The following is a 20,365-nucleotide window of genomic DNA, read 5'->3' as shown; positions in this document are numbered from 1 at the left end:
AATAATTTTTCTATTTCCTTTTTTACATTTTGCAAATAAATCACATCAAATCAGTTCAAAGATGCTGATCCATACCGATGTATTGTTACACCCCTTGTATATATGTGTGTGTGTGTGTGTGTACATTTCTGCACAGTGAATCACTCTACCACAGTGCCGTTTGTATGATTTGGGCTTTTTTTTGAGCTGCGGTATGAAGATGACACACCCTTTATGTACACAACCATCCACACCCAGTTTGGGCCTGGTTCATTATACCCAGGTGTCGCTCATTTCTTTATTAAAGTGTTAAAAAGTCATAAATCCAAACACAAACACGTCTCAGAAACAGTTCACAGGCTGCTGAGCATCCCTGGCGTTAATCAGACGCGTGTAAACATGCTAACGGTTAGCTTCTGTCATCAGTGATTTCAGGGGGCATTAACAGAAATTTGAGCAACGTTTTTACTGAAACTGACCTCGGTGAGAGCATCGTGGAGTCCCGGTGTCACCGTTAAAGGTTCAGGTGTCTGAATAAAGCCGGTGAGGTCAGAAAAAAGGAGACAAATAACAAATCTCCTCCTCAGGGTGCAACGGTGCCACAGCGCTTCCGTGAATGTGCTCAGCCCCGCCCACTACGGGATGACGCAGCACGCTCCGGTCAACTAACAGGGATTTTATCACCCTGAGTTCAGCCTGTCAGGCAAAGATAAAGTAATGCAATTCAGTGCAAATTTTAAGTACTTTGGATACTTTGGGTATGAAAATAAAACGTATTATAGCTGCATTATGTATAACGCTCACTGTAACGGCTACACATAGTCATGCTGTGGGCTAGTGGACTTTTTTTTAGTACACATGAGGTGCAAGAGCGCATAAAACAGCATCAAAATGATCTTATTTATTTATTTATTTTATAAAGTGCCGGTAAAGGATCCCCTGCACCCCCCAACAGAGGTCCGAGCTAAGCCCCTAATGTCTTAAAATCCTACAAAACCCTATAAAACGTCCTAAAACCTAGAAATGTGTTACAATCCAAGAAGCGTGCTAAAAACCCATTAAGGTCCTCCCCGATAATCGGGAGGATCCTGTAATATAATATATACATTGGCTATTTTGCATAGAGAGTACTTTTACTTTTGGTTATTTAAGTATATTTTGATGCCATCACCTTTGTACTTTTACTTTAGTAAAATAAATATGCAGGGTTTTTACTTGTAACATAGTATTTTTCCAAGATGGCATTGCTATTTTTCCTCCAGTAAAAGGTCTGAGTGCCTCTTTAATAAACGATCTAATACTCAGTTCATTAGTTTTAAAAACAGTTACTTTGCCAAGTTTCGGTCAAAAACAAGGATGCAGAATGTAAACAAACGCGTCACGTGACTACATCTTGTGTTTCGATTGGCTGCGCGAAAGGCCAGAGGGAGCCGCTGATTGGTCAGAAATGCGAGAGCCGTCGGAACTGACCAACCACATTCCAGCGCGTGCCGGATATAAATACCGCCATGTAAACAAAGGAGGCATCAGTTGAGCGGCAGCGACCCAGCCGAGGGGGAGACCTACCTGGATGATCTTGTCTCGACGAACGCGTCCGGACCAGAGGCTGACTGCGGGGGAAAGGCCACTGCGAAGCGAATGAAGAAACAATTAATCTTTCACTTCACGTACAGAGGACTTCTAACGAGAGGAAAAAAGAGTAAAAGAAGAAAATGGAGTATAAGTTACGAAAAGCTGAACCCAGGGACGTGCCTGATATATTACGACTGGTGAAGGTGAGCGTAAAAACCCGATAAAAACACATTATCACTGCGCCAACGGAAAAATAACGGTCGCCTTTTTTTGAATTACTAGCTAACGGTGTTTGTGTGGCTAAACCGTTCGCTAGCCTTGACCTCCCCTTTAACTGTAACTGCAGTTCCGGTGTTTAAATTCAGACGGCTTAAAAAGGGTGAATTAAGCCGTGAAATGGTGACAAAGAGGTCGGTGTAAGTTTTCCGGTGGATGTCAGAGTGTTACATTAGTGTCGGTGGTCTTTTGTTTACAGCCAGACGGGTCACATCCGGTCAGACTGACGGTTTCCAAATATGGTCAGTCTTACCTTCAGCTTATCCGCTTATCAAGGCTGACGCCGATTAATGTTATTGCAGTTGTATAAGCACCGACCTGACATTAATAACACAACAAGAGCAACCTATGAGTATATTCATCAGTGCTTCACGTAGAAATACTCTAAAAAATATCAGGAGAGTACAAAATGCATAAATATGTACCATACTCGAGGACGTCTTTAGATCATTTGTCTGACCAACAGTCTTAAATCAAATATATTAAATTTACAACACATAAATGTGGTCCAAATACCTCTTAGTGTATGTTTTTATAAAGGTTGACATTGATTTAAGTACTACAGTTGTACAACTACTGACCTAACAACCAGGAACACACAATGAGTATTTTCATCATTATTTCAAGTAAAATAGTCAATAAAATATCAGAAAAATACCCATCAAGCAAGAAAAAATGTGCTTATACAGCACATTTCATCCCAGGTGGAAGCACAATATAAGTTTTGTGCAACAACTAATTTCTTCAGCTTTAAACATTACATTTCTTGTCAGACAATAATCAGTTATCAAGTTGTTGTTTTTTTCTAATTGGGGTAGAATTAATATACCAATATGATCTTATTTCACATATGATGTGTGTTGTCATTGCACGGTTTGCATCCCAAAAAACAGTCTAAAGTTCATGTTTTAAAAGTAAAATGTTCCGCTCAGCAAATATTTTGGTTGCAGTTCTCTTTTATTTATTTATATTAGTTAGTAAATATTTGCCGTCTTATCAGATCTTTTCAATGTGTTTTGGCTTCAACGATTCGGTATCATTTGGCAGCAACAACCAGTCGATTCAGCACGAAACCTATCATGTTTTTTCTTACTTTTTTATTCCAGGAACTGGCAAAATACGAAGAGATGGAGCACCAGGTGACACTGACTGAAAAAGGTGAGTTTTATACACATCCACCTGCACACACGCACACATTAAAAGTATTTTTAGTCTCGTGCTCAAAGGTTTTATTTCTTTGCAGAACTCCTTGAGGATGGATTTGGTGACACCCCGTTTTACCGCTGCATCATCGCTGAAATCCAAGGAGAGAGCAGCAGTGACGGTGAGAAACCAACACACACTCGAGTTAGCTCCTCCCAAAACTGTTCAAGATGAACCATTTTCAAACAGCTTCAAACACACAGAGGTCAATACACCCTCAGTGCAGTGTTTTTACATTTTATTTGATGTTTTTCGCTTTTTTACGTAGGCATTATAATTGTACTTTACAGACTCTATGTCTACTTGTTCTTATTTTTTGATATTGTAGGATTCAGTATGTTTTTGTAATCATTTTTGAGGTGAGATTGTCTCATAAGCCTGTTTATTATTATTATTATTTTCTTCACTGTCATCAAAGTGAAACCTGAGCGCCAACTCAGCTCCTCTCCCAGAATAACACTTCTGCATTTAAGCTTACGACGCTGTTTATTCGGCCATCTGCACAGACCGACAACGTAAAGCTAAATGCATACACAGCCTGTGCTTCCTGTTTTTGTGAAATAATTACAGATGTAATCATACCTGAGGCCTGCTGAGGCATGTTTGTGAATGAGAGAGGTTCCCGGCTGCAGCTGCTCGCAGGGAGAGGGAGGACATTAAATACTTAACCCTTTGAAAGCTGAGCACATTGGCCTGATTTCTTCCAAAAGCTTGTGAAGGTGGCAACAAACAAAATATCAAGAAATGGTCCAAAAATTGCCAAAAATGAGTAAAAAGTTACAGTAAAATTACCGGATGAGTGACCAAAAAAAGTAAAAAAACAAAAATAAACAAGAACATTATTTTAAAAATTAAACAACATTTTCCCATTTTTTGATCTAATATTCTCTAATATTCTGCTACTCTGTCTTATTTTATTTTTTTTCCCCAATTTGTGAAACCTTTATTGCCAAGTTGCTCCGTAAACTTCCCCATGTTTTCAAATAAATCAAATCAATTTTCAGAGCATAAAATGCTTGTAAAAGGCGTTTGCATGCAGCACAAGAAAACATGTCAATCCAGGTGTTAAAGGGTTAAAGTAAAAAGCTCTTTGCACTAGTTATTGTGATTCTTGCATAAATTGTTCCAAATATTTCTGCAAATATGTGCAGAAATCCACGAGTGCAGCTCTGAGTCTGTTATTCAGGCAGCACTGAGACTCGCGTATCTACATCATATAATAATAACTTTATTTCTGTATGTGCTGTAATGACTGTATGTAATATGGGTATGTATTATAATAAAAACAATATATAAAAGTACATGTGGCATCAGGATACTGAAGTGTGTGATCACTGTGTGTCTGCAGATTCGAAGGTGGTGGGTTTTGTCATGTACTACTTCACCTATGACCCCTGGGTCGGCAAACAGCTCTACCTGGAGGAGTTCTACGTGATGACGGAGTACAGAGGTAAAAAATCAACTCATCTGGCCCAGCTTATAAACGTAGTCATATTTCTTAGCTGCTTCTTTATTAATGAGCGCTCCTTTTTAATCGTTGCAGGACTCGGCATCGGTTCGGAGCTCCTGCGCCATCTCAGCGACGTGAGTATGTTTACTGTGTCAAAATAAATGATCAAACAGGGCCGTTCTTAGTCCGGTTCTAAAGCTCTGAATTAGGTGATACGGGCTGAAAATTATGTTGCGATATTTTTAGGCCATATCCCGATACACGATAAATATCTCAATATTTTTATATCTCCTCAAAAACAAACTCATTAAATTCATTAAAGCCACAACAAGAGACAGAATTGAGAATATTTTAGGAATGATTATTGGTACTTCGGAAAAATATCAGCACAATTCCATTTCTGATCAACAGTCATTAGAAATGTAGATGTAATACGTATTAAAATAAGTACAAGTGTCTGATAAGTTGAGAAAAGTGCATCACTTTACTGTAACGCAGCCCTTAAAATCAGGAAAAAAACACCATTTATTATCGCCGTGTAACCGTATCTGAGAGGAAATATAGTCTCATATCTGGATACATATGATATCTTTACATTACCGAGCCGGACTCTGAACCACCACACAGGTTTCCAGACCAGGAGCCGGTCTGCTGTTGTGACCTGTGACAGGTGTCACAGTACTGATGGACCGGTCCCTCCTGGATTAGGCTGAATAAGGTTAATGTTCTAAAAACTCCTCAGCTGGTTTCAATAAAAAACTGGAACATATGAAGAGCTTTTCAAAAAAAAAAGTCTTTACAAGGTTGATCCCAGATTTAAAACCACGCAGGATTTATGCAAAATTAAAAGGGACATTTTAAGAAAAAAAAATAAAGAGCAACCCAAATAATATAAATACCATCTATGAAGCAGAAGTCGTCGGCTCAGTGTGCACAAAAAAATCAGACAGAATGAAACAAAAATGAAAGAAGGGCTTTATGAGCGTCTGTGGAGCGGAAGACTCTGAGTCACGAAACTTTTCTGGAAAAGCAAAACTGACTCAGTCTTGTTCCTTTTCCAGCTGGCGATGAAGACGCGCTGCACCGGCATGATGTTTGTCGTCGCGGAGAACAACGAGTCGTCCATCGAGTTCTACAAGCGGCGTGGCGCCGAGGATCTCTCTGAGGAGGAGGGCTGGAGGCTCTTCAGGTTCGACAAGAGCAGCCTGGTGAAGATGGGCACTCCGCCCGAGGAGTGATGAAGGTCGGGCGCACACCGGAGGAGGAGGAGGAGGAGGAGGAGACGACATGAGAGCCTGACCACAGACGGAGCTTTGGCTGCTTTTTTTGACGAGTCGTGTTTTTGGATCTCTGATGGTGTCGTCGGCGCTCTGGCTCTCGGTCCTGTGTGAGTTCAGAGCGGCGACCTCACAGCAGCCGGCTCAGGAGTCCGTCGGCCGCTCGGCGTCTTCTCGGCTCAGACGAGCTTTGATTCAGAAAAGTTGAGCTTTTTAAAAAGGGAAAATTGTGTATGGTAGTTTTATGTTTATGCACTCAGTTCATAATCTTAGTAAGCTTTTCGTCTGTCGCCAATATGTCCCAGAATCATTTCTGTTTATTTTAACCGTCAGTCTTAGTCTGTGCAGTTTATCAGCAGGTAGAGTGATTATTATTACTACTAAAGTTTGCAATAAAGTAATTTAAATCACATCTCAGTGGTCTCATCCTTCTTCACATTAAATACCTAAACCTTCAAATCAAATCTCAAATTCTGCAAACCGTTTGATCGATTTTTATTTAAAAAAGCGTAGAAATACAAATCAATGTTGTTTAAAAGTATGGACACTATTCCTCATGCAAATATTGCAAATAGAGTCAATGATGCACTTATTAATAAATACATAAATGAAATAGACTAAAATATACCCTGATAAATACTTTTAAAGACATATTTTCCTGTTTAAAATGAAAAAAACAAAAAAGGAGTTTAAATCGTACTTTAATATACTATTGTAACTTTCAGTAATCAATGGCGAGAAAAAAAACTGGTACTGATACTCTGGAAATAAAAAAGCTCTTAATTTGACTCGTTTTCAGTTGATTTTGGGTCTAAAATAAACTCTGAAACTCATCAATAATTAAAAGGATAAAATATATTCACACGTGTACTTTGGCAGTAAAAACATACATATTTAGAGAACAGTATGAGTGCTTTTTACTGCCGGTTTCAATTTTCTAAAAGTACAAATGAGGTTTAAATTCGTTTTTTGTCCTTTCGTCTGTCACTGAAACTGAAAATGTCAAAGTCACGGCTCTATTTTCATCCACTCAGCACTTCAGCTTCCTGGGACACGTGAAAAGGGTTTTCCAACGAGTCGGCAGCCGAGTTTTTTCCACTTTTAATTTAAAAGTTTAAATCCAGTTTTTCTCTGACAGCCACGAAAACTCGATCGTCTCAACAGCGGAGGAGAGTTGCATCAAACACGACATCAGCGTCCAACGAAAAACCAAAACCAGATGTTTAAAGGCAAAGAGAGGAAATGAGATTACGGCAGAAACAGTCGGCACAAAGACACCGGAGAGACTCTCCACGTGACTCCACGTCTGTTTCTCTGCCAGTGAACTTTCTGCAGACTTAAAGAGGAAATGCAGCAGCCAAAACCACGAGACGCGACCTCTGCACACCAGAGTCACAACACACAGCCGCTCAGAGCCTCCCAGTCAAAACCAGCATCAGGATCCCAGTATCAGGATCCCAGTATCAGGATCCCAGTATCACACAGCTGATGACGGGGGTTAATGATTGTTTCTGGCCTTTAATAGTAATAATAAACTTTATTTATAGAGCACTTTTCAAACAAGGAATGCAGCTCAAAGTGCTTCACAATAAAAGAAGCGCAACAGAAAAAGAACAAACAATTATAAAACGTGTGGTGATAAACAAGATACAAAAGTCAAAGTAAAAAGTACTGACAGTTCAAACGCTACAGAAATACAATAAAACATACAGGAGACACACTAATTCAAAGACAGACTAAATAAATAGTTTTTTTACATTAGACATCTTAATTGTTGCATGTGGAACAAGCTGTGATACCACAGTACATTCATAAACCCTCCCGAAATTACGGCAGGAACTATTTTCTCTCTACCAAACTACATCCGCCAACCACATCACTGCGCGGATTATCTCGAGTGCGTTCAGGCTCTAAACTAATGATGTCAAATATGAAACAAAATGCACTTTTCAAAATCAAGCTGTAAAAAATATCAGATATTAATATTATTTTCTATTTTCATTTAGTTTATATTTTTAACAAGCATCAATCCTAATAATAAATATCAAATATTCATTCATTTTCAGATGTTTAACCCTTATTCTACAAGCAGAGGAGATTTTTTTTAGGTGGAAAATAGTCAAAATGACAAATTCAGAGTCAAAAGCCCAGAATGACACCCAGAAATAATACAAGTCCTGTTTTTCTGCTCTGATGGCTGTGGGATCAAAAATGTCAGTTTGAATGGGTTTCAATGGAGCATTTTTGGACCTGAACAGTCTGAATGTAACTATTTAGTTTCCACAGTGTATTTTAGACTTATTGTAGGAGCTGAGCTGCAAATTCACTGATTACACTCAAATACACAATCTGGACTACATTTAGGGACACATGCATCAACACACACACAATGATCGAAAAATGAAGAATGAAAAGAGCGTAAAGTGTGCCAAACACTCTCTAGGGGTTAAATATTTAATTTAAAAAGGACCTGTTTAGTAGTTATATAATATCTAGATCTAATTTTCTAAATTTCTCCAACTTGATATTATATTCTAGTTGTGAGTTTGTCTTTTACCTTTTTTTCTGCCACAATAACCAGATTTTGGCTTTTTTTTTTATAAATATTTTCCATCTGAAGTTTTCTGAATGACCTAATCTGCCACAGGCCAGAAAAAACAGTGTTTGGTTGAATAACTGCTAACGAAAAGGTCGTCTCCGTCAGATGCCAGATTTAATAACATTGCATTAAGATAAAATCTCATACAGACACACAGTGCATCATTATTATTCTTACACATCAACAACAAACACATTCACTTCATTAGTGAGTAAATCCAGCCGGAGTACACGCGTTATTGGCCCTTTACTGTAGCACTGCAGTAGTATTTGCGTCAAACTGCGACCTGGATACATAAATAAATATGTGGACATGTGAGCGAGTGTTGGTGGGGAATGATCTTGCTGGAAAAATGTTGCTGCTGAAAGCTGCATTTTTTTTAGATCAACGTGCTGACGTAATACCAAACCCAAATATTAAATATCGGTTGGTCACAGCTGTCTTGACTTTATATCATGTGGATGACAAAAAATGGCACTTCATAACCCAGAGAAAAGGCTCCAAGGAAACGGTATACATTTTGCAAAAGATGCAAAAAAACAAACAAAAACTCTCTTGAGAGAGTCCGATGAGACGAGCGACGCGCTCTCTCAGACGTGTTCCTCCAAAGCTCTCCTGCGACCTTCACGTGCTCCTCCCAAACATCATATTTACGAGTTACGAGCGCACGAACAGCCCTCCGACGTCATAATCACGAGGGCTAAATTGGGAAATTTCGATGATACCCGAGTTGTGGTACAGTCGGCCTACCTTGCGGTTTTCACCTTTGCTTCAATAACACAACATTTTTTGAGATATCCGTCTTCTATCCAGATGAAGACACAAATAAAAACAGACTAAAAAACAGAAATATCCTCAGAAGCAGAGGTAAGAACTGGAAAATTCTTTCTATTATTTTTTTTAATTCATAGTTTAATCATTTGGTCCATAAAAAGGTGAAAAAAATGTCTGAGGTGACGTCAAACTGCTTTCAAAAAGTCCAAAAACCCCAAAGATTTTCACTTAAATGAAAAGTAAGGTGAAGAAAAGGAACAAATTCTCACATTTGAGGAGCTCTAAGCAGCAAACGTTGTTTAAAAAATACCATAAAAAGGATGAACTGACTCAAAATATTTGCAGATTCATTTTCTGTCATTCAGCTGACTGATGAATCTCTCACTGGTTTCAGCTCTGATCAGTAATCTGTGAGTTTTGGCAGCTTTGCGTCTCTGCGACGTCGTGTTTGTGCAGCTTTAACTCATAACAGGAGGAGGAAGTGCAGGTACGATGCATGAAAACGCCCTCAGAGAGAAAACGCTGCACAAACTCCACTCTGTGATGTGTGTTTGTTGAACAAAGCAGCGACTGGAGGAGCTGACGTCAGAGAGGGAGAAACCAGGAGAGACTGGAGACAAGGAGGAGGAGGAGGAGCAGGAGGAGGAGGAGGAGGAGGAGAGGAGGAGGAGCAGGAGGAGGAGCAGGAGGAGGAGCAGGAGGAGGAGGAGGAGGACGAAATATCCAAGAAGCAGATTTCAGAGTTATCTGATAAACCAGAATGTGGATGGGCGTGAAAAGACCTGCTTCATGGAGGAGATTGTGTGTGTGTGTGTGTGTGTGTGTGTGTGTGTGTGTGTGTGTGTGTGTGTGTGTGTGTGTGTGTGTGTGTGTGTGTGTGTGTGTGTGTGTGTGTGTGTGTTACTGGGAGGTGAAAGTCTCTCAGGTGTGTGTCGTCTTCTTCTTGCCGTCTCAGCTGGTCGAGTCGTCGCTCTCTGTTCGCTCTTTCTTCTCAAATTAAAAAAAAAAAAAGTCAGAATAGCCATAACAATAAACCTTTATCACTTTTTATCCCCACAATGTTTTTATTTAGATTTTTCATGCTATAAAATACAGCTTTTTACAATCAGATAGCACATAATAATATAGTAATTCAGAATTTATTTATTATAATAATAATATAATTAAAATACTACTACTACTACTACTACTACTACTACTACTACTACTAATGATAATAATAATAATAATAATAATTATTATTATTATTATTATTATAATAGATTAAAAAATAAAAAAATACATCAAATAAAAAAAATTGGTATATCTATGCAAAATGGAGTACATTAACTGCCATTGAGAGGTATTTAAAATAAAAAAAAATATGCAGGCACAGAATCTAGGTCCATAAAAAATCGTTTTATCGTAACATCGCAACACAACAAACTATTTGGGTTTTTAAACCTGATGTTCTGGTGTATCCTGGTTTAAACGAGGAAACTCATTATAAACCCTTTCTGTAAAATATATATACAGTTAAATATCAACGTAGACAACGACGTTTTTTTGTACGATAAAATCTAAATAATTTGACTAATGGTTTATTATTATTATTATTAATATGTTGATCTTATTTTTATGTATTTTGGAAGTCTGTTTCGTTACTTCCCATTTAAACTTCATCATCAGTACTCAGAAAACTACAGACTCACCTTCTTTTTGCTGAACGGCGGCTCTTTCCAAAGAGTCTCCAGGGTGCTGCGGCCCTGCTGAGCCCAGGTGTACGCCGAGTCCCGACTCACCTGGTGGAAGCACCAAAAACAACATTAACCCGCACGTGAAGAGACGGATGATTGTAACGGGTCTGAGAGCTCAGAGCGTCCTAAAAACAACATTAACCCGCACGTAAAGAGACGGATGATTGTAACGGGTCTGAGAGCTCAGAGCGTCCTAAAAACAACATTACCCGCACGTAAAGAGACGGATGATTGTAACGGGTCTGAGAGTTCAGAGCGTCCTCATCATCTTAATTTAACGCACATTTAATCTGCAATTCCACATTTTTAGCAAAGAATTTTCAAAACTTTTCCGCAACTTTTTCAAGAATATTTTAATCCATTTCCGGGACTCAGTCAGAATAATGGCACGGCCACCGACATTAACCCTTTAACAGTCACACTAAGAGATGCATTTGCAAAAAATTGTACATTATAGACCATAGAATATGTTCAAGTTCAGTTTATAAGAATATTTTTTCCATGTATAATACATTGTAAAAAGCATAAAAGTCAATGTAATGTCATATAGATCTAAAAATAAAAGTAACTTCATACATACAATAAACTTACAAAAATAAATAGATACAAATAAAAATCTAGTGAGAAAGATCTGTATAAAATATATATTAAAAAACAAACTGTCATTGATAAAAAACACAAGATCACAAAAAATCTGTGTTAAATGCACGGTAAAAAAAAAAAAAAAAAAAAAAGTCAACCGTGTGGTTACAATGCCTGTTAAAGGGTTAAACAATGACTTTCTTTATTTGTCTATTTATTTTTATTTTATCAAAAAGGTAACATCGCTGCAGATTCGACACAAACTGCTCAAACTCTTTTCGTCCAAATGACCCTTTGCACTGTTTTTAAAAAAAAAAAAAAATGTTGCATTAGGGCTTGTACATATGTGGATTTAAAACTATATTTTCCTGTTTTTCTCTTTTATTTTCCTTTTATATTTACTGTTTAATTCCTGTACATTGAGAGCAAATTTAACTGATTTTAAATTCCTCGTCTGTGTGAGCGTAGTTAGCCAAAAAAGCTGATTCTGATTCTTTATTCTGTATAATGTCACAACTGCACGTTATATGTTACACGCCTGCAAAAGCTGTGTTTTAAAATATGGAAAATCTAAATAGAAATATTGTGGAAAAAATATGCACGTCTCGTCTTTGACCCAAATTCATAATTAGGGAATTTACAATAAACTATAAGAAAAAAGATTTCTCTAAAAATACTGGAACAAATACACTATATGTAAAATTTAAACCCGTAAATAAACTGGTTTTATTTGAAAGAAATTCAGAGAAATCTTCTGACTTGCGTGTCGTTTTTTTATCGTGGTCGCCCCCTCTGCTTGGGTGTGAGCTCGAGTGTGAACGCGTTTGGGTGTGTCTCTCTCCGTATCTGTGTGTGTGTGTGTGTGTGTGTGTGTGTGTGTGTGTGTGTGTGTGTGTGTGTGTGTGTGTGTGTGTGTGTGTGTGTGTGTGTGTGTGTGTGTTCCTGCCTGTCGGCTCTCTGGGTGGAAATACAGTAAATAAAAGGAGCCAGACATCAGCGGGAAATACAAGCACTTTCACAGCCAGGACTTCCTGCAGGAGAGCGCAGCCCTTTCCTGACAGGAAACGCTCACAGCTCCGTCGCTGATTCGCTCTGACTAACGCCTGGAAACTTTTCATCTACGTGATGTCAGCGTGAGCTGCAGGTTACAGGGCGAGGCGGGATTTTCCTTTACTAAATAAGTCCTGAAATAAACTTTGTGCTGCACCAAAAACACTGAGCAGGAACTTTGTCCCTGAACATGAAAAACGGTTCACTGTTGCTGCTTTCACAGCTGCTTCCAGGCTTTATTTTGGGGGTCGAACAGATGAAGAGGCTTTATTTTTTTCCTCTATTATATTGTCGTTTTTGTCGGCTTATTAACTATCTAGAAAATCTATTTTTTGGGTCACAGCAGAGATGTGATGTCCTGTGGTGTGACAAAGTGAAAAGGTGAAATTTAAAACCGGGCGCCCAGAGGCGACAGACGCTTAAATCTGAAGCTTTTGAGACTTTTTCAAGATTTTAATTAAAAGTTAAGGCTGATTTTTCTTATTTAAGTATTACGGAGCAACTTACTTTGCTTTGGGGCCACTTAAACAAAAAGGGGCCAGGGGCCAGCAGCAGCATCACCGTGTATGTTTCCTAAAGGACCTTTTATAGGATTTTAGGACATTTCTAGGATTTTAAGATATTTTTTCGATTTTAGGGCACTTCTAAGACTTGAGAACATTTATAGGACTTTAGGACATTTCTAGGATTTTAGGACATTTTTTTTAGATTTTACGATGTTTTTTAAGATTTCGGACATTATCTGATTTTAGGACATTTCTATGGATTTATAAAAATCCCTCGTCTCATTTTTCCATTTTTAAGCCTTTTGAAAGATTGATTTAAGTAATTTTATTAACATTTAAAACCTTATTTTTAGATTAATGAATCCAATGTCTTTTAAGACTTTTTAAGGACCCTGGATCCGACAGAATAACAACATACTCACCTTCAGCAGAGACGCAGCCTGCTGAGGGTAAAACATGGAGGCGCTCAGAGCCATGAGTCCAACAGGAAACAGCAGCTGCTTCACTCTGGAGCCTGAAACAGAAACACGTTTTTAACCAACAGCACAGTTTAACGTTTCCTCGTCACAGTTTGTCACAGCTGCGTTTTTCTGACAGTCTGACACTGACTCCCCCCCTCAGACAAACCTGAGACAAACTTAAAGACGACCTGTTAATTACATGCTTCATTACGTTACATGTTCCAGCAGGAATATGATCCAAAACCAGAGAGACGACTTCAGCAGCATGAAGGCAGCATGTGCTTCCCTGACGTGAACATGCGGCGTATGTTAAACTACACACGTGCAGCAGATGATCATAAAAAGAAAGACACATCGAGCTGATGTCAGCTGGTCTATTTAATTGTGGCACTTAATTTAAGGATGCTTTTGTTGTTTCCCTACAGAGAAAATGCTCCTGGATTAAAGGAAGAGCACACGGAAAACTGTCACAAAAAGACTTGAGAAGTAAAAACAAAACAAACATGCGAGCAAACAGCAGCCTGAAGTGAAAAAACTCTCTTCCAGATTTCCACCCCAGAAATACGCCTGTGTTCAAAAATATGAATAGTTTCTTATTTCTTTGGTATTTTTGTCATAAATAGATATGCAGCCATGACTGTTGGGTAGTGTGCAGGTCTATGTTCATATTTAGCATTAAACAGGAGCCAGTTCAGGTGCAGAATCTGTCGGTAGGACTCGTCATATTATCTTAAAATCACCTTACCTCTGTAACGGGTTTGATCTTTCTGCTGCTCTGTGAGGTAATGCAGGTCAGTGTGTGTGTGTGTGTGTGTGTGTGTGTGTGTGTGTGTGTGTGTGTGTGTGTGTGTTTACCTTTGGCTAAATAAAGTCCCAGGAAGCCGGAGAAACCCACCACCGCCACACTGGGGTAGAGGTCAGGAGGAGGGTCACTGAGGAACTGGTACACATCTGAAAAATCAACCAGTGAGTGAAGAGGACTGACAAGTACTGAAACATCCGAAAATCACCTGTCAACGACTTTAAAGGGAAATTCCACCATTTTTACACCGTGAAGTTTTTTGTTTTTTAACAGTTCAGTCAAACTGCATTTTTGGGGGTCTGCAGCGAGCTCTCATGATTATGTGACATGTTGCACTGACGGCTTCCTCACCTGTGACTGCTGTTATGGAGGTGCTGATTGTGGGCTCCACAGTCTTGTAAACTTGCTGGAAAGAGAGATACAGTACAACATATTTTCTTATGTGGCATAAAATATACAAAAAGAATTGATAATAATAATAATTTTACTTATACAGCACCTTTAATAATAGCAGGAACTTTGGGAGTAATAAACATAAATGTGTAAAAAACATGCCAAACAGAGAAAGGTCTAAAGAAATCAAACAAAAGAATAAAATGTGAACACGAATGCTCAACAAGAGAATATCAAATACAGGAATAAATAAATAAAAATAATAATTAATAAAATAAAAAAAATCTAATGTAAGAATAAAAGCAAAAAAATGATAAAAATAATATAAGAAGATGAAATCATATCAGTGGGGATAAAACAAGATCAGAACTAGTTTAAAAAAAGAAACAGGTGAACAAGTAAGTAACTTAAGATTGAAAGGAGGATGAGAACAGGGTATCAGGGGGATGAAGAGCAGAAAAATAGAGTCAGAGCAGCAAACTGAGAAGAGGAAAAGAGATAAAAGATGAATAAATAAATAAATAGACATATAAAAGGTGACTTCACATAAAAACAAGTGTGAAAATAGTCTACTGTCTGCAGAATTGTTGTTTGCTTAACGTGTTCACGGCTGTGAGGCTCAGATTTTAGATTTTGGGTTCAGTCTTCAGCTGGACTAGAAACACTGTATGTTTTAGCCTTTTGTTCACATACAAACTGCATTTTAAGACAGAAAATGGGCCTAATAAAACTCTTCCAGGGTGAAGATGTTCAGAATTTCAGTGTTAACAAGCAGACGTGCAAAATCAGGTTTATGGTTTGTGATGTTTTCCCCCTTGTTGGTTTTTTTTTTACAGCACTTGTGCAGATCTAAGTCTATAAAACAACTGAAAAGTGACCAATTACTGCTCAAAATATAACAGAACTCCTGTATTATGCACTTCAAATCATCTACAGACAGATCAGATATGGAGTCACTCAAATGAATATTAGGGAACTAAACAGTTTGTAAACACATATGAAAAGGAGAGCTTAGAAAAAATATGCAGCATGTTAAAGTACAAAAGCTTGTTTCTCATATTTGTCAAACTTGTGAATCTATATTTAAAAAAAAAAAAGACGGACCCTTTAAAACCCTAATAAAATAAACACAAAAACGAGATTAAGCACACTCAGCACGACTAATTATTGCGCTCACGGTAAGTATCGCTTTTATCACAGTGTGTAAAAATACACTTCCTCATAAAACCCCAAACAGCAACAACAAAAAAAAGAAGAAGAAACAAAAACAAAAAAACAAACAAGCAGTATCTTTACATGTCACTTACCTCGACTTTCTCCATTGCAGCCTGGCCTGTTTTCTGCAAAAAAAATATTTTAAAAAATCAAAAATCTGTGACAAAAACTGAATCAAATAACTCAAATCAAATGCCTGATTCAGCCGTTCAGTATCGACATGCACAACGTTATGATCAGGGCTGTCAAACAATTATATTTTTAAACTGCGATTAATCGGGAAATTTCAATAGTTAATCACGATTAATCGCATCTTTTAATCACGTTTTTAATCACATTATTTTGCATTTAAAAACAGTTTTGAAGTCCACATTAACAAAGTGAAGCAGTTCTTACCAGATTGTCTCGATTAGGAAACAAATGACGGTAAAAACTGCATAAAGTGGGCGCGTCTGTAAAGACGAGACTCGTGGGAACCGACTGATCCCATTTTCACTCAGAGGTCAAGGGACCATCACCAAATTTAGCCGAACTTTGGCGTGTTAGTCCGCCCCCCTTACGAGAAGCTAGTATCACTGGATTCCCTCAATCTGCTAGTTTCATATGATACCAGAATCGTTATTTTGGCTTTAAAATTTAACCCCCTGAAGCCTCTTAAAGACGGGAATGTTGGTTGGTTATTAGCACGCGTTAATTACGTCACGTTAAAGTGACCTTTTAGATACAAAATCCCAGACCTTCATCATCATATCTATTAAACATTTGTGTGAAATTTGTTTTAATATGAATATTTGAGTAATTGCCAAAAAACATTTTTTGTGACACTTCAGTGACTTTAACCTACAAACTCTTGATTGTAATCGGTTCTTGAGTCAAAAGTGGACGTTTGTGCCAAATTTAAGGAAACTTCCTCAAGTCCTTCTGAGATATTGCAATCACGAAAATGAGACGGGCGAAAGGTCACCGCGACCTTTGACCAACAAAATCTGATCAGGTCATCGTTGAGTTCATATCGTTTTTGCCAAATCAGGTGCACGAGGATGAGACTGACGGTTGGAAAACGTGAGAACGTGACGCGTCTGTGACAGTTACAATAACGTTTTTATTGGGAGTGTTTTCAACCGAAATCATCAACATAACAAAAACAAATCTGAAGACACCAACATTTCATAATAACGAGCTTCACAGAAACTCGTTGCTTAACTGGTTGCTTGTGGTTCTCTTCGTTTATGTCGTTATTTTGGAAACAAAAGAGATAAACGTGCATCAGCTGCCTCGCCTCTCGTCTCGTGTGGCTGTTTTTCTGCAGTGATGGCAGGAAGTCAGAGCAGCTGACCAAAAACACTGACGCCGCACATCAGGAATGAAAACTGAGGAGTTGAGCTCTGTGAAATCCAAGAGGAATTTTTGGGCTTCTGGACAGTTCAGAAATGCAACAATATTTCCACAACATCTGTGGAAAACGTGCGACTGTCGGTGCAAACTGAAATTTAAGTCCCTCATTCATAATGTTTTTCTTTCTCTCGCAGGTCACGACTCGTGGTAACTGAAGAGATTTTGTTTGATGGAGTCGGGCATTTACACAGAAACTGAGCATCTATACCCTCAATTCCAACTAACTGGATATTTTCCAGTGGCACAAACCCAATTTTTGTGCTATAATTAATCTGCTTTGATGAAATTTTTGTGTCAGTGAGCGTCAGATGCAAACACACCTGCTGCAGGTTCTGCAGGTTTCAACATGCACATTTAAACATCACCTTTAAAGCTCCACTGTGTAAGATTTAGGGGGATTTATTGGCAGAAATTGAAAATAATATAATAAGTTTGTTTTCTTTTGTGCATAATCACCTGAAAATAAGAACAGCTGTGTTTTTCTTACTTTAGAACGAGTCGTTTAACTAATTTAGTAACGTTTTACTACATAATTGAGGTCAAATTTCCGTGTGTAACAATATAAACCTTCTTGCTCAAGCTTTTGTTTATATCTGTGATCTGCAAATTGCCCTGATTACCTTTTTAATTTATTTATATTGCAGTGCGTCTCAGGTTGAGGTAAACAGAAGCAGATTTTCAGGTTGAGTTTTGCAGCGAAACAAAAAAAAGAGGCAGAGCATCTCCACCCTTAATTCAATATATGAAAAATATGTTCCAGCTCAGCCCAAACTCGTTTCTTCTGCTATGATTAAACTTCTTTGTTGACATGTTCGTGTCGGGACGTATGATGGACACACCTGGCACTGGTTTGTGTACGGTTCTGCCAATTTCCTCAGCGATGCGACGCTCTGCTCCAGCGGTCCGGCCTCCGGCTCCACATACCGAGAGTCCACCTCGGGGCTGGTGTACAACGACGGCAGCTGAACCACAACGAACAACAACGAGGCGAACATCAGTGTCGTCTCTGAGTTACATTTGCACAACGATTACATCAAAGTTATGATTCAAAACAGGGAAAGAACCATAACGGGGACACACGACGGCCTATCATAAACAGGAGGAAGTGTTCTTTTACGTGTACAGAAAATTTTCCTCCTTCTTTAGCTGAATAAACTCGTTAAAAAACCCTCTTGGATCAGCAAAATTTTTTAAAAAAACAACAAAAAACAGGCCTGTTTTTCTCACAACACCAAAACTTAAAGACATTTGTTGTTTTTTTTATAGGACAGCAGTGCCACAATCATATGATGATCTTTAAGAATATAATGCAAACAAATAACATAAAAAAGATATTAAATAACAAGATTTAATTGACATTTTATTATTATTATTGTTATTATTGAAAGGAAAGGAAACAATAAAAAGGCTTTAAATTAAAAATAAAGAGTATGTGTGTAGGCATGAGCAGAAAGTATAATAACGCTGAAACAAAGTCATTCTTCAAACTTTTACATGAAATGTAATTTAACCCAAGCAATTAAGGCTTCAGTTGTTCATTTATTTGTTTTGTTTTATGTTTCCTTTTTTTATGCATCTTTGCTCTTTTTAATCTTTTTTTGTTGTTTGTTCTCTGTACATACAGTATATATCTTTATTTTTATTATTGTTATGTCTTTTTATTCTATTCTATGTTAAGTGCCTTCCTTTGTATATTTATTTGCATTATTTTGCCTTTTTAACAAATATTTTATCAGTCGCTGCTCTAACAAAACAATTTCCCTCATGGGATTAATAAAGTATTTATATTTTATTCTACTCTATTATTCAGAATCAGAATCAGAAATACTTTATTGATCCCTCAGAGGAAATCAACAATTTAGTTACAGATGCTCCCATTCAAAAGTCTGAAAAGAAGTAGGAAAGTGTAGAATATATCAATACAATTTAAACAAAAGTACTAATATAAAATAAATATATCTAAACACTCGCACAAAGTATAAATATAAATGTACATTTTGTTCTTGTTTCTACCATGTGATAAGTTGAATATAGCATATTACACATGGATGCTATATTCAAATGTTGGTAATCTGTTGTTTTATTTGTTGTTGCTTTAAGTTAATATGCACTAAATAAATGGTGAATTAAAAAAGAAACTTATTTAGTGTAATTTTTTCAGTTATTTCAGTTATATGTTTTAAGGAGAAATTGAGCCAATTTGCTGAAGTTTTAAAGGGTTAAAACCGTAAATATCCCACCCTTTCAAACATAAAGTGAAGCTTTTCTGTAAAAATAAGATTGCTGACAGATAATAACATATTGATGACTTCACCTCATCGATGCTCAGAGCCGGCTGCGGGCTCTTCTTCTTCGCCTCCGCAGCGGCAGCCTGCACGGAGCCGCTCAGCAGCGCCGCCACACCTGGAGCTGCGACACACAGCGACACCTGGCGGCAAAGCGACACAACACACACCCTGTTAATGACGACAGAACTAACGAGTAAAGCGCCAAATTAAACCGTTATATCAATTAAAACAACGTATATAATGATTCAGACATTTTAAACCACCGGAAGAATATTAAACACATTTTAAAGTCGCGTTAAATAAATTTAAAAAAAGCAGAATTCGCTTTATAACTGACAGGTTAGCTGCATCAGCTAGCGACATGCTAACATCAGCTGTTGACTAATTTAGCGACGTTTAAACATTTATTTTTAAATAACAAATCAGCGTGTAACACAATAAACTTACGATACACAACATAACAGCTACAGTTTAACATGCAATTACAGTTAAAGGTGCTAAAAAGGTGAAAATCACAAAGAATAGTTACCAGTTTGACATATGACATTCTGACACAGGAGACTTTCGCTTTTCTACGGCAAGTCGGAGGTGTGACGCACTAAAAGGCGCATGCGCGGTTTGCTCCTCTCCAGAGACGGTGGATAAACAGATACAGAATATTTTTAATACATCTGAGGGTTGAACACTGAATATATGAATTTAAAAAAATATCTATATATAGAAATGAAATAAAATAAAGTTTTTGAAATTAAACAAAAAACAAATAAACAAAAAAAAAAAAATTAAAGTGCATAAACTGTGATATGC

The 20,365-nt window shown here is 37.6% G+C and overlaps 2 protein-coding genes across 2 annotated transcripts; one reads left to right on the top strand and one right to left on the bottom strand.

The window, feature by feature from the left end:
* Positions 1 to 1,520: 1,520 nt before the first annotated feature.
* On the top strand, positions 1,521 to 6,169 carry LOC121960777 (diamine acetyltransferase 1-like). Its single transcript, XM_042510632.1, has 6 exons — positions 1,521 to 1,754; positions 2,934 to 2,985; positions 3,071 to 3,151; positions 4,379 to 4,480; positions 4,574 to 4,614; positions 5,542 to 6,169. Exons 1-6 carry the CDS (start codon positions 1,692 to 1,694, stop codon positions 5,716 to 5,718), a joined length of 516 nt encoding a protein of 171 aa, XP_042366566.1. The 5' UTR covers positions 1,521 to 1,691; the 3' UTR covers positions 5,719 to 6,169.
* Positions 6,170 to 9,127: 2,958 nt separating this feature from the next.
* Positions 9,128 to 20,131, bottom strand: apoob (apolipoprotein O, b). Its single transcript, XM_042510631.1, has 9 exons — positions 20,088 to 20,131; positions 19,585 to 19,698; positions 18,110 to 18,232; positions 15,968 to 16,000; positions 14,619 to 14,673; positions 14,321 to 14,416; positions 13,427 to 13,518; positions 10,822 to 10,911; positions 9,128 to 10,117 (listed from the first exon to the last, which is right to left on the bottom strand). The coding sequence occupies exons 1-9, from the start codon at positions 20,103 to 20,105 to the stop codon at positions 10,082 to 10,084; spliced, it is 657 nt and encodes a 218-aa protein (XP_042366565.1). The 5' UTR covers positions 20,106 to 20,131; the 3' UTR covers positions 9,128 to 10,081.
* Between the last annotated feature and the right edge of the window lie 234 nt (positions 20,132 to 20,365).

The sequence above is a fragment of the Plectropomus leopardus genome, chromosome 21, assembly GCF_008729295.1.
Source record: "Plectropomus leopardus isolate mb chromosome 21, YSFRI_Pleo_2.0, whole genome shotgun sequence".
Taxonomy (NCBI): domain Eukaryota; kingdom Metazoa; phylum Chordata; class Actinopteri; order Perciformes; family Serranidae; genus Plectropomus; species Plectropomus leopardus.
Note: the sequence above shows the minus strand (reverse complement) of the source record. Positions and strands in the feature narration are given on the sequence as shown.

Excerpts from the sequence above, each read along its gene's own strand:
- LOC121960777 (XM_042510632.1), top strand. The coding sequence starts at position 1,692 with ATGGAGTATAAGTTACGAAAAGCTGAACCCAGGGACGTGCCTGATATA. Across the intron at positions 1,755-2,933 it reads ATATATTACGACTGGTGAAG|GAACTGGCAAAATACGAAGA; the intron begins GTGAGCGTAAAA and ends TTTTTATTCCAG. Across the intron at positions 4,615-5,541 it reads TCCTGCGCCATCTCAGCGAC|CTGGCGATGAAGACGCGCTG; the intron begins GTGAGTATGTTT and ends TTCCTTTTCCAG.
- apoob (XM_042510631.1), bottom strand. Across the intron at positions 14,674-15,967 it reads CTGCAATGGAGAAAGTCGAG|CAAGTTTACAAGACTGTGGA; the intron begins GTAAGTGACATG and ends CTCTCTTTCCAG. Across the intron at positions 13,519-14,320 it reads GGGACTTTATTTAGCCAAAG|GCTCCAGAGTGAAGCAGCTG; the intron begins GTAAACACACAC and ends TTTCTGTTTCAG.